General features: G+C 60.9%; 1 protein-coding gene across 3 annotated transcripts in view; it reads left to right on the forward strand.

Moving 5' to 3' along the window:
- The first annotated feature begins 5,694 nt into the window (after positions 1-5,694).
- The window catches only part of LOC101578520 (signal transducer and activator of transcription 5A), a 13,935-nt gene continuing 6,350 nt past the window's right edge, over positions 5,695-13,279 (forward strand). The window contains exons 1-6 of one of the 3 annotated variants that reach the window (XM_023718009.1): positions 5,695-5,746; positions 6,364-6,662; positions 6,817-6,973; positions 7,681-7,770; positions 8,864-9,032; positions 12,829-12,959. In XM_023718009.1, the coding sequence (XP_023573777.1) occupies positions 6,535-6,662; positions 6,817-6,973; positions 7,681-7,770; positions 8,864-9,032; positions 12,829-12,959 (675 nt within the window). In that variant the 5' untranslated portion in view covers positions 5,695-5,746; positions 6,364-6,534. Of the gene's footprint in view, positions 5,747-6,363; positions 6,663-6,816; positions 6,974-7,680; positions 7,771-8,863; positions 9,033-12,828; positions 12,960-13,279 lie in introns of those variants that run through there. The other 2 variants (XM_004633779.2, XM_023718010.1) reach the window with 2 other exon arrangements.

Raw genomic sequence — 13,279 nt, forward strand, 5'->3', positions numbered from 1 at the left:
GCGCTCGGCCCCGCTGTGACCAGGCCGCGGAGCATCCCGCCCGCCCCCAGCTCAGCCTGCGCCCCGCTGCGCGTGGAGCAGTCTCTGCTCACCACCTAACCCTCCAGGTCCCTCCATGCTGCCCGGCCTCACCCCACACCTCTGCTGCGCGCTGGGAATGAAGGGAGCCGCAGGGAGTGACTGCCCACCCCAGTGGTGTGACCTTGAGTGTTTCCTGTCCCAGTCTCATTTGTGATAATAGTGACAGTTTCTGTCTCACGGTGCCCACTGTCAAGAGCAGGGCGTGGGGCCACAAGCCTGTGATCCCAGCTACTCTGGAGGCTGAGGCAGGAGGATTGCAAGTTGGAGCCCAGACTGGACTACATGCAAAACTGTCTCCGAAAATGCAAGCGGCTGAGTGTGTAATTCAGTGGTAGAGAACCCTTGGGTCGGCTCCCCAGTACCACCTGAAGGGGCGGTTGGCTGGTACCTGATTCAGCTCCCAAGGCTGCTGGCAAGCGGCACGCAGTCTGCCCGGGGGGACGCCCGAGGGATGGAGCAGGCACGCCCCTCGATTCTTGCAAAACCCCGCGCGGCGCTGGCAGAGCAGCCAGGACCAGCCTGACCTGGCCACAGAGGCGGAATGCTCTGTGCTGCCTGAGGAGCCTTCTTAGGACCTCACAGGTACAGTCGCCTAGGGTGAGGGGACACCAGCCTGAGATGCCACACGGAAGAAGTGCTAGAAAACAACTGAACAGAAGCCAGGCTTGGTGGTGCATGCAGTCATCCAGCACTTGGGAGGCTGAGGCAGGAGGATCTTCACAAGTTTCAGGCCAGCCTGGGCTACATAGTGAGCTTAAGGCCAGCCTAGCCTACATAACAAGACCTTGTCTTAAAAATAAATAAAAGAAGAAGAAGAAGAAGAAGAAGAAGAAGAAGAAGAAGAAGAAGAAGAAGAAGAAGAAGAAGAAGAAAACAAAAAAATGAGCAGGAAGCTAGGACCCAGGAAATCCAGAAGGGGACATTCCTCCTTCTCTGGGGAGAGGAGCTTGAGGGAAGAGGCCCCCTCCAGCCTGCACTTCTGGGGCCTCCCTCCCTTGTTCTCTGCGCTGACCCCAGGCTGTGAGCACAGCTGTCCTTCGTTTCCGTCCTCCCTGTCTCCTGCCCGCCAGGGACCTGGGAGGCCACCTCCTGGGAACTCAGTTGAAACTGTGGCCGCTGTCCCCTCTGTGGGCTGCTCTATGCTCCCTCTCCATCTCCTCTGAATCCCAGGAACCCAGCTGTCCCCAGGGGCCACCTGCCGCACATTAGCTGTGGAAGGGTGCCTGCGGGGTCATCCCTTCCTCTCTGTGGGGCTCTGCCAGCACAGGGCCCTAGAGCTGTGGGCAAGAGGCCAGGGACACTTAGCAGCTGGGACAGCAGGGCGCGGGGGCCCAGGGGCAGAGCCGGCGCTGTGGAGCTGGGCAGTCCGTCTGCCCGCGGAGCAGCTCTGCCAGCCCTCTGCCCAGCGCTGACCACTCTGGGGCCTCAGTTTCCCCTTGCGTGCCAGCTGCCCCCGCAAGTGCGTGTGGTTGTCTGGGACTCACACACGGCCCTAGGAACAGCAAGTGTCCCTCCACAGGGATGCAGGGACCAGAAGCGAGATAGGCTCTCAGTTCCTCATCTGTCCTTACAAATCTTTCCTATCTGGCAACATGTTACCTGTGATAAAATTGGTAACACACACAGTATTTTATAAAGAAAAATCATCCCAGCACTTGGGAGGCTGAGGCAGGAGGATCACCATGTCACTATGAATTTGAGACCAGCCCTGACTACATAGTGAGTTCAAGGCCATGTAGCAAGACCCTATCTCAAAGGAAAAGAAAAAATAGAGAAAGGGAGTTTGCAGTGCACCCTGCGCCTGGAGGCAGAGGGTGCGCACTCCTACAAGGGCATTTTCTTTTTTTCTTTTTTTATTTATGTGTGTGTGGCCAGCTCAGCCCACCAGAGGGCGGGGCTGTCTGGCATGTGGTGCTGGGGGATTGAACTGCGGTCCCTGTGTTTTGCTTAGCTTAGCTTGTTCTAAGTAGGTGTTTTAGACCACTGAGCCATCTCACCAGCCCCTACAAGGGCATTTTCTTTCCTGCTCCACCCACGTGCTGGGCAGGAGGCAACCTGGGCTGTGCAGGTCCCTGCAGGACCCACCCGCTGCAGGGGCTCCGGAGGCCTCCCCTGTCCGGGCTGCCTTCCAGCCAGAGCTGAGGGGTAGCGTCTCCTTGCTCACAGGCCAGGGCCACTGTACTGCTCCTCCCAGGGTCCCTGGCAACACTGTGCGGTCCAGGCGGGCAGGGCTGGCACCCTTGAGAGGCAGTGTGCAGGGCAGGGCGGGAGCTCAGAGTCAGGCTGCAGCTGCTTGGGGACCAGATCAGATCGGTGGGACCCAGCCTCTAGTGCAATTGGTGGGCGTAGGCAGGCACTGAGCCTGCCCCTACACCTGTGAGGCCCGGTGATGCCCCTGTGAGCCAGCACGGTGGGCAGCTGCTGTGGCTTCTCAGGGACACCACCGCAGAGGAAGCCAAAGGGCAGAGCAGGACAGGCCAGTGCTCCCCGGACCACTCTGTGCCAGGCTCTGGGACTGAGTCTCTTTTGCTATTTACCCAAGACAAGACTCTGTAGCCCAGGCTGCTCTGGAACGCGTGAGCCTCCTGCCTCAGCCTCCCAAGTGCTGGGTCCCGGCTGCCTTCCCAAGGCTGCAGGGACTCGGCCGGTCACATTCCCTGTGCCGCGGGGGGGCACATGGAGGATGCCGTGCCTCGGGTCTGTGCAGGGCAGCACCTACACCGGGCTGCCGGGCTGCTGAGGGACACGAGCCAGGAAGAAGCTGCGGTGCACCCAGCTGTGTCTTACAAAAGAGACCCAAAGTGCAAATAATAGATGGTAGGGAGACGTCTGCAGCGGAAAGGTGACCGAGAGACAGCGCCACACGTCATCTGTGTCCCAGCTCCCCTACAGGCTGCAAATGGGGGCTAAGAAAAACTCAGAAATACAATAGAGATTTAAGAGACCAGGTGACAATGAAATGAGACAGCAAGGAGGAGGCTCCGGTGGCAGCCGCTGCCACACAGCCCTGAGGGTGCGAGGCTGGCAGGGCTGGGCACAAAAAGGCTCTTGTTGGGCAGGAGGAGGAGGAGGAACTCGCCAGCGGGAAGAGGGGCGATAGCCATCGCAAGGCGCACCTTGCGAGGTCCTGAGGCCTCAGGCTCCGGCCTGCAGCCAGGCCCACGTTGTTCTCCAGGAGCACTGGGAACATGCAGCAGGTAGAGGGTCAAGCTGTCCCCTCCTTCTGCAGGCAGAGACAAGGCCCTGCTAGCCTCACCCCCTTGCGGGCAGGTAGGTATGGAGCGGGCACAGCAGGCAGGACCCACAGCCTGCCCTGCTCCTCCCCCATAGCTGGGTTCCTAGAAAAGGGACAGTCACAGTGCCTCAGGCAGCAGCCTTGTGTTCTCCCAGCTTCCCTGTAAATGGACTTCCCTGAAGAGTGGAGGGGCAAGGCAGGCTGAGGCAGGAGGGCTTGGGAGCTTGGGCAGGGGCTGGGAGTAGAAGTCCCAGCGGGGCGCCCCAGGGTGTCCCCTTCCCTGTCTGCCTCAGCACAGGGACCTTCCAAGGAAACCATGCTCTGACATGCCCCCGCCCCCCGCAGCAGGAACTCCCCTTGAAGGAAGGAGGCCCTCAGTGCCAGCCCTCCACCCCAGGACCACAGGCCAAGGTGACCCTGCAGTCCTCCTGGGGGGCTCTGGCAGGCTGGCCACCTCCTGGGGCGCTCAGCTCTGCGGCAAGGATGCTGGCCCTGTCGGTGCTGGTGATCCGGAGCCACCTGGGCCAGGTCTCTGGACAGCAGAGGACATGGTGTGGCCTGGCCTGCTGGAGTCCCTGGGTCCCTGCCAGCCATGCCACAGTGGGGCAGCATGCTAGTAAGAGATGGGGCATTCGTACTATGGGCAGGACATAGTCGGCCTGTGGGGCGCCGTGCTCCTGTAGGACTCCTGAGCCCCCTTCTCATTCCACTCCTAGCACTACAACCTGGCACTGGGGGCACAGGGCATGGGGACGGGGAGCCCACATGCTCAGCTCTTTTTGAACTCCAATCCTATTTTCTCCTCTCTAAACTGGTCCCCTAAACCCACCAGGGTGCTTCGTGGTGGAAGATAGCGGAGACCAAGCTAGAGCACCAATGCGGGGAAAAGCCCTGCCTGGCATTTTGGTGGCTGTAAGCCTTTGGGGAGAGTGCCTGAGGGTCCCCGATGCCCACATCTCTGGGGTAGAAGGGACAGATCCAGGCAGAGTCAGAGTGGGGAGGAGACCCAGGCAAGAGGGTGCTGAGGCACCTGGGTCTTTGGTCCTGGCCCACAGCCTGAGATGCCCAGGGGCAGCGCTGGGACACAGGCAGGCATTGGACTCTGGCGCCCGGAACTCCCTCTCAGGCTGGCATTTGCAGCTCTGGCCCCCAGTGAAGGCTCCCTAAGGCCCAGCCAGGTGGGGGGCAGCAGACCCATTTAGATCCTCCGGGGCCTGACCTCGTGACTCTGGCCTGGCCGCCTCCCCTCCAACCTTTCTTCCAACTCTGATACTTAACTCTCCTTTAAGGGGACCCTCCAGCCTGGGCGGACAACCCCGACAGATCGGGGAAAAGGGAAAGTGGGCCGAGCTTCCTCTTCCCAGTTGCCCGCCCCGCCTCACATCTGGAAAGCAAGGTTTCCCCAGATCCCCCGCGCTCCTGGGCGTTTCAATTCCTCCCCCGGGGGCCTGCCCCTGCCACCAAGTACAGGCGGCCCCGCGGCGGGCGGGGGAACCCAGACATTTGGACTTCTACAGAAAAGCTGCGTGTTTCCCCTTAGGTCAGGAGAATGAAACCCGGGGAGGCGGCGGCGAGGAGGGGAGGAGGAGCCGTCACGGGGCGAGAAATGGGGAGGAAAGGGCGTTGGGGACCCTGGGCCCGCGCCAGCGCTCGGAGAGGCCCGGGGGAGACAAGCCGGGCAAAGGGGACGCGAGGCGCCAGGGCCTGGCCCGGAGCTTGGCCGCGGAGGGAGGGCCGAGGCGGCCACCCAGCCGGGCTCGAGGTGGACAGCGTCCGGCAGGGAGGCCGTCCTGGCCCGCGGCGACTTTCTCAGCCGCGAGGCTCCCGGGGTTGGGGGTTCCCCAGTGACCCGGCCTCACCCACCCAGGCCCGCAGCTCGCCGGAGCACCCCGCAGCCTCTGCCCGGCCCATGTGACCATGCACAGCCTCCCAAGCGCACTTTGTTTGTGTTCTTTGCTACTGGGGATTAAACAACCCCCCCCCCCCGTGCTGCCACTGTGCTGTCCCCAGCCCGCCTTATCCCCTCCCCTTTTTCTTGAAACAGTGTCTTGCCAAGTCGCCCGGGCACGACTTGAATTTGCGAGCCTCCTGCCTCAGCCTCCCGTCATGTGCAGCTCCAGGCGTACAGCCCCGTGCCCGGCGCCCTCGCTCGCTTCCTAATCTACGCGGGCAGAGCCGGGCAGCGTCTGGCGCCCGCCCGCTCCCCTGCGCCCGCCGGGGTCGCACGAGAGCGCCCCGGCCTGCGGACGGGCTTTCCAGAGCCCGGGAATCCCCGCCCGCCCGAGGCCGCGGCGGGAGGCTGCGCCGCGAGGGCGGCGCGCGCTGTGTTTGGCCGAGCGCAGGCAGCTGACCTTTGAGGAAATCGCCGGTCCCGGCTCTTCCTGTAGCGGTAGCGCGGCGAGCCGGGCGAGGAGCGGGGCAGGGACCCAGGTGCGTGGCCTGAATGGGCCCAGGGCGCGGGGGACGGGGACACGGGGCCGGGACACGGGCCTGGGGAGAGGAAGGGGGACTTGGGACGAGGCAGGGGCGGCTGGCGCGGGGACCCCGAGACGGGCGATCGGGGGACACAGGCTCAGGCACGGGGGTCCGGAGCCGCTGACGAGGGGGTCCCCGGCCGGCGGCGCTGCCCCGCGAGCGCCCAGAGGAGGCCCGTCTGCGCCCCCACCTGTCGCTTCGCCATCGGCCACCAGGCGCCGAGGGACGCGGCCAGCGACGCGTAGCCGCAGCTGCACCCGGCCCGCGTGGGCTGGGGCCCCCTCCCCGGAGCTCCCGCGCCCCCTCCCCGGAGCTCCCGCGCCCCCTCCCCGGAGCTCCCGCGCCCCCTCCCCGGAGCTCCCGCGTCCCCTCCCCGGAGCTCCCGCGACCCTCCCCGGAGCTCCCGCGCCCCCTCCCCGGAGCTCCCGCGACCCTCCCCGGAGCTCCCGCGACCCTCCCCGGAGCTCCCGCGCCCCCTCCCCGGAGCTCCCGCGCCCCCTCCCCGGAGCTCCCGCGCCCCCTCCCCGGCGCGGCCTCCGCCCACTCGGTTTCTCTTTCGCTTTTGGTCGCGGCTCTCTGGGGCTCAAGACAGAGGAAGGGGCGACAGCCCCCCGGACCCCGCTCCCTGGCCCGGCTGCCGGTCCTGCCAGGTCCCTGGTCCCTCCTCCTGCACCGCAGCTGCAGCCTGGCCCCGGAGGCCTTGGACAGACACGCGGGACTGTCGCTTCACCTCCCAGGTGACCATGGCCGGCTGGATCCGCGCCCAGCAGCTGCAGGGCGACGCGCTGCGCCAGATGCAGGTACTCTACGGGCAGCATTTCCCCATCGAGGTCCGCCACTACCTGGCCCAGTGGATAGAGAGCCAGCCCTGGTAGGTACCTCCTCGCTGTGTGGAAGGGATGGACGAGGGACCTGAGACCAAGGAGGACGCGTCCTGTGGCGTCACCTCCCCACATCACGCTGGGCCGACCTCCTGGCCCACGGAGCACTGCCACCGCTGCAGCCTCTGTCCCCTGCCTCCCCAGGGATGCCATCGATGTGGACAGCCCCCAAGACCGCGCACAGGCGGCCCAGCTCCTGGAGGGCCTGGTGCAGGAGCTGCAGCGGAAGGCGGAGCACCAGGTGGGGGAGGACGGGTTCCTGCTGAAGATCAAGCTGGGCCACTACGCCACGCAGCTGCAGGTGGGAGCACCGAGCCCCTCCTGCTCTTAGAGGCCCTGGGAATTTTGCCGGCCTGGCATTGACTCAGTTATGCCCTTGAGCAAGCATATCAAAATTTTTCTGTAACTTTCCCTACCTGCTTTCCAAGCCTTCACCAATGTGACAGTCAGAGGTGGGGGGCGTGGGAGGAGTGGGTCCCTAACTGGGAGTTGTGGGAGCCGCAGCACAGGTCAGGAAGCTGGTAGGGTGGGCTGAGTCGGGAGTCCTTCCCTAGGGGACTGCTGTGTTCTGGAGGTGAGGGAAAGAGGCTGGGCGTAGTGGTGCCCGCCTGTCATGCCAGCACTCAGGAGGCTGAGGCAGGAGGGTGGCCTTGAGTTGGAGGCCAGCCTGGGCTCCATGGTAAGACCCAGTCTCAAAAAGCAAACAAACAAGAGAGAAATGCGGGAAAGGTGCCAGCAGGCAGCCATTGGCCTGGGGCTCCTCTACAGCCTGGAGGCTGCTGGAAAGACGGCTTGCCTGCGGGTAAGAGCGCAGGGGAAGCTGTGAATGGACTTTAGAAAAAGCTGCAGCCTCTCCCAGGCAGGGGTGGAGGGCAAGGGGAGCACTGGGAAAGGAGAGAGGGAGGAGACCAGGAGGCGAGGACATCCCCGGGCAACTGAGGCGGGCCTGGAGAAGGGCGGGTGTGGGTGGCTACCCAAGGATGACACTGGGGTGCGGTGATCTTTCAGAACACCTATGACCGCTGCCCCCTGGAGCTGGTCCGCTGCATCCGGCACATCCTGCACAACGAGCAGCGGCTGGTCCACGAGGCCACCAACGTGAGTGTCCCCGGCGTGGGGTGGGGTCCTCCCCATGCCTTTCTGTCCAGTGCAACTGTGGCTTCATACAGCAGTGGTGCCGGGCGCACTTGAGAAAAACCACAGCGCTGGCCGGTGGGAGGGGCTGTCGTGCCCGGCGGGGTCCACTGCGCTGGCATTACCAGCTGCGCTCCTGGCAGTGACTGGACTGTTACAGTCTCCTTTCTGTGGCTTTCCCAGCACTGGTGGTGACACTCCAGCCCCCAGCATGCCGAGCAGGTGCTCTCCCCCAAGCCACACCCCCAGCCCTTTTTAAAAATAATTTTTATCTTGAGATAGTTTTGCTAATTTGCCAAATCTGATCTCGAACTTTTGATCCTCCTGCCTCAGCCTTCCAAGTAGCTGGGGTGACAGCCTGTGCCACCACACTGCAGCCCCCTTCCCCCGCCACCCATCTCCTCTAATGTAAAATGGGTCTAGTGTAGAGTTGGGCGGGATGAGATGAGACACAAGGAGGTCAAGAACAGACACACATCAGGAGCCAGGGAGATGGCTCAGTGGAATAAGTGCTTCCCTGAAAAGCGCAAGGCCTGAGTTCAATCCCCGGTTCCGCCAAAAAAAAAAAAAAAAGAGAGAGAGACTGGTGGGATACAAGAGGAGGTGTAAACACACACTCATGTAAAAATCCCCTGGGAGGCAAATGACCTCATAAATCATGAAGGACATGGACGGCTGGGTCCAAGATAGCGAGCGTGGTGGTACACACCTGTCATCTAAACCTCAGGAGGCTGAGGCAGGAGGATCACTATGAGTTGGAGGCCAGACTGGGCTGCAACAGTGAATTCTCACAGGAAAAAGCCCCTTTGCTCCAGCGCATGCCCCATGCGCCCTTGCGCCCTTGCCGAACAAGGCACAGGTTGCGGGACAAGGCACAGGCTGGATCTGTCCCCGAGGCCAGCTGGGAAGGCGCTGTTGTTTTCACTGTACCACCTGGCCTCCTCTCTCCCCTTCTGCTCCCACTCAGGAAAGAAGTGGCCCTTCCTTGTGTCCTCAGATGGGAGTTCGCTATCCCTCAGCACTGGGCCTTCCCTCCTCTCTGCCTCTCTGTCCCCAGGGCGGCTCCCCAAGCCTCATCGAGGCCCTGTCTCAGAAGCACCTGCAGATCAGCCAGACATTCGAGGAGCTGCGGCTGGTGACGCAGGACACGGAGAGCGAGCTGAAGAAGCTGCAGCAGGCGCAGGAGTACTTCATCATCCAGTACCAGGAGAGCCTGGGTGTCCAGGGTGAGCCGGGCCGTGGGGTGCGGGGGACCAGGGCGTTGGGTGCTGTGGGGTGGGGCAGCCGAGTCGGTGGTTTCGGCCCCGGCTGCCGCTACTTTAGGCTCAGCCCCGTGTGCCCAAGCTCAGACCTCACAGCAGGCCTGGACTGGCGATGGCCGTGTTGTCCCCAGCTTTCTGGTGGTGCCAGGGAGGGGCTCAGGGACGTGGCCTAGGTCACCTGCACACTACAGACCTGGAGCTCGACTTGAGACCTGTCACACTGTTCCCAGGTCCTGTCCCGATGGCCAGTGGCTGTTGGGTCGGATGAGGAGATGTGGTAAAGTGTCTCCTCGTCGAGAAAGGACTAGCAGCTGGGGACAGCTGCCACACAGGAAGGTGTCACAGGGCATAGACTGGGCGGTGCACAGCGGTGGACTCTCAGGTCTCCTAGGGCTGTGACGGCCAAGGCCTTCCTGAGGCGTGTGAGAATTGGGGCAAGGATCATTTTTCTGTGTCATGACAATGGGCATGGCCCATTGTCACCTGCTCTAGGCTGACCCCGAGTGGCTAGTGGGCCATCCAGAGGGTGAGAAGGAGAGGGGACAAGATCCTTCTGTCCTGCAGTTTTCTTCCAGCCTCCAAGTAGGAAGTGAGGTTTCAGGCCAGCAGAGCTGCGGGACAGAGTTTGGGTCTTTGAAATTCTCTTATATATATAAAAATAAAAAATATGGGGCACAGCGCTTTGGCTGCACCCCGTAACTTGGCTGTGATGTGTATGCATGCCATTCACTGTGCAGCAATTCTGACTCCTCTCACGATGAAGTCACTTGTACAGTAGTTAGAAGCGTGTGGCTGCCTTCTGGATCCGTGTCAGGGTGCAGCGGGTTTCAATGTCGTCCTGTTTTCTTTCTTTCTTTCTTTCTTTCTTTCTTTCTTTCTTTCTTTCTTTCTTTCTTTCTTTCTTTCTTTCTTTTTTCTGTTTTGTTTTTGAGACAAGGTTTCACTATGCAGCTCAGGCTGGCCTTGAACTCAAAGCAGTGGTCCTGCCTCCACCTCCCGAGGGCTGGGATGACAGGCGTGCGCCACCACTGTCACCCTTATCTTCTTCTCAGATGCCACGGAGAACATTCTCTACGTGGCCTCAGTTCTTCCTGAAAGCTGGCTGGGCACGGTAGCTCGTGCCTGTCACCTCTGCCACTTGGGAGGCTGAGGCCAGGGCGTCACAAGCTTAGGGCCAGTGTCGGGGATTAGTGGGACCCTTGTGTGTGAGCAGTGGGAACTGGAGCGGTTGTGCCCGGGTAGAGGGTACAGCTTGTCCTTCACCGGGTGGCCTGTGTGGCAGAGGCCGCTCGCCCGGGCTGAGCAGAAACATGCTGTGGCGTCTACACAGCACGGCGCTGCCTCCCAGCCGCTTCGGACGGCGTGACCGTGTCCTCCTGACTGGCTTTGTAAATCTCCTTCGTAGCAGCCAGCCAGGCCTGGCTTTCCACTTGCGGTCCCTGGAAGCGCGTAGTGGATCTGTGCAGATATGTAGGGTGAAGCAGGGCAAGAAGGATCTTTTAAAGTTACGAAGAATTTCGATTCTTGGGCCAGCATAAGGGACTCAGAAACTGTCCAGGGGTGCTCTGTACTGAACTTTGAGAGGCCTTGATGTTGGTCTGTACTGATTATTTTTCTTGGTTTCTCAGCTGCTGAAAGATATGTCTCAAGATCTCTATAACTGTAGAATCATCTACTTTTTAGTTCTCTTATTTTGGGAGGGTGGCACTAGGGATTAAACCTGGAGTCTTTGCCCCGAGCTATATCCCAGGCTCATCAGAAATTTTCTGTATGGATACAGGATTTTTTTTTTTTTTTTTGGTGGAACTAGGGATTGAACTCAGGCCCCTGTGCTTGCCAGGAAAGCGCTTATTCCACTGAGCCATCTCCCCGGCCCCGTAAATTATAGATCGGTTTTTTTGTGGGGGGAGTACCAGGGACCAAACTCAGGATCTTACACTTGCCAGACAGGTGCTTATGCAGCTGAGCTAGCTCCTTGGCAGACAGGATCTTGCTAGGTGTCTACCGGCATGCTGACACCAGGAACCCTCCCGCCTCTGCCTCCCGGAGTGCTGGGACTAGAGGCACTTCGATTCATTTTGCGTATGTTTCCGTTACGTAGTTTGAACCTGCTATTGGGCATAGGCACGTTTTAAGATTATTGCACCTTTCCAGTCAGTTGGCGTAATCGTTGCTGGCTGTCTTAATCTCAGGTCACGTGCTGCCGGCTGCATCTGCGGTGCCAACACAGCTGGCTGCTCTGGTCCAAGTCTGCATTTCCCTCGGCGTGGTGTGACCCATGGAACATATTTTCTCTGTAGAAAATGTATTATATTCTTAGACAAGGTCTCACTGCGTAGTTAGGTTGGCTTAAACGCATGATGATGCTCGTGCCTCAGCCTCCAGGGTGCTGGGATCCCTGCTGTGCATCACTATACCCAGTAAAAAGTGTAATACTACATCGTGTTTGTTTGTTTCTTTCTTTCTTTCTTTCTTTCTTTCTTTCTTTCTTTCTTTCTTTCTTTCTTTCTTTCTTTCTTTCATTTGGCACAGGGTCTTACTATGCAGCTCCAACTGGTAGTGATCCTCCTGTTTTCAGTCTTCCCAGCGCTGGGATTACAGGCGTGCCCCACCACGCCCGGTCTTGGTGGCCCAGGGGTGGGGCCAGTGAGGCTTGTGTTATGGGGGATCGAACCCCAGAACCTGCATTTGCCTAAGCAGGCGTTCAGCCTGCTGAGCTATCTCACCAGCCCCTTGCTGTGGATTTCCTGAATGTCTGTGTTACTTGAGATGTCTTCCCCATTAACCTTTAGTATCGTAGGCAACATATTTGCTTGGTGGCTGATACTTTAATGTTTCTTTTCTGTTGCTTCTCTTTCCAGCTTTTATTTCTCTGTTCCTCCCCTTTGGCCTTTTTGGTTAAACTTTTTCTAGAATTCCTCTTTGACTTAAACTCTCGTACTGCCTGCCCTTGAGATGGCACACTGGCCAAAACAGAGCGGACCCTGAGCCCATGCCTCAGGCTGAGTCCGGCAGGGCTTGCCTCGTCCGAATCCACCCCAGACCGACCTGAAAAGGCCCGGGCTTCCTGGGTGGAGACATGGAGCTTGGGAGGTGGTTCCTGCCTGTGTCTGTTGCTGCTGACGCATGAGTGACCCTGGGCGCCCTTGCTCTGCTGTACCTGGGCTTGGGCTCGGGTCAGCTCCACGCTGTGCATGACATCAGTGTGACCTCCTCTCTCAGCCACACCGTGACACAGGGGGATGGGGGATAGGTCTGTGCAGGTAACAGTAGGCCCCTCCTTGCAGCATAGCCCTGGCCCAGGTTCCCTGGCCTGTCCAGAGGCTCCCATGAAGGCCAGGAGGGACCCAACGTCACCTGTAGGGGCCAGGCCAGGCGTGGTCTTGGCCTCCTATGGCAGGTGGGATCCAAGGCCAACAGGGTGCTGTGCTGAGTACTCCTAAATGGTGTTCCTTGTACAGTGCCCTGTGGGGAGAGGGCGCCATGACTCTGCCTGGGTCAGGCTCTTCCTGGTTGTCTGGTATCACTGTTGTCTGTCTTACCTGGGTGTCCCAGGGAGTCACCCGGTCAGTGTCACGTGGCTCAGGAGGCCACGTGATGATGTTTCAAGACATCATCAGAAACACTTGTCCTGGGGGTGGGGTTGAAGGAGCCTTGTTGGCCGAGGACACAGTGTCCAGTCCTCTTGTGTGGCTGCACAGTGGTGACCAGGCTCTCTGGTCCCCGGCACGTGTGTGACACGGTGACCCCGTCCCCCCAGCCCAGCTTGTGCAGCTGGCCCAGCTGAGCCCCCAGGAGCGGCTGAGCCGGGAGCCGGCCCTGCAACAGAAGCAGGCGACGCTGGAGGCCTGGCTGCAGCGCGAGGCGCAGACTCTGCAGCGGTACCGCGTGGTGAGTGCCGGCCGGGCCTTGTCGGTGCGGGCGGCTGGGCTCAGGGCTGGGGCTCAGGCCGTGTCCACCCCCAGGAATCGGCTGTGCCGGGCCTCGTCAGTGCAGGTGGCTGGGCTCAGGGACAGGGCTCAGGCCGTGTCCACCCCCAGGAGTCGGCTGTGCCGGGCCTCATGGGTGCGGGTGGCTGGGCTCAGGGACGGGGCTCAGGCCGTGTCCACCCCCAGGGGTCGGCTGTGCCGGGCCTCGTGGGTGCGGGTGGCTGGGCTCAGGGACGGGGCTCAGGCCGTGTCCACCCCCAGGAGTCGGCTGTGCCGGGCCTC

The sequence above is a fragment of the Octodon degus genome, unplaced genomic scaffold (assembly GCF_000260255.1).
Source record: "Octodon degus isolate 3935 unplaced genomic scaffold, OctDeg1.0 scaffold00056, whole genome shotgun sequence".
Classification (NCBI taxonomy): domain Eukaryota; kingdom Metazoa; phylum Chordata; class Mammalia; order Rodentia; family Octodontidae; genus Octodon; species Octodon degus.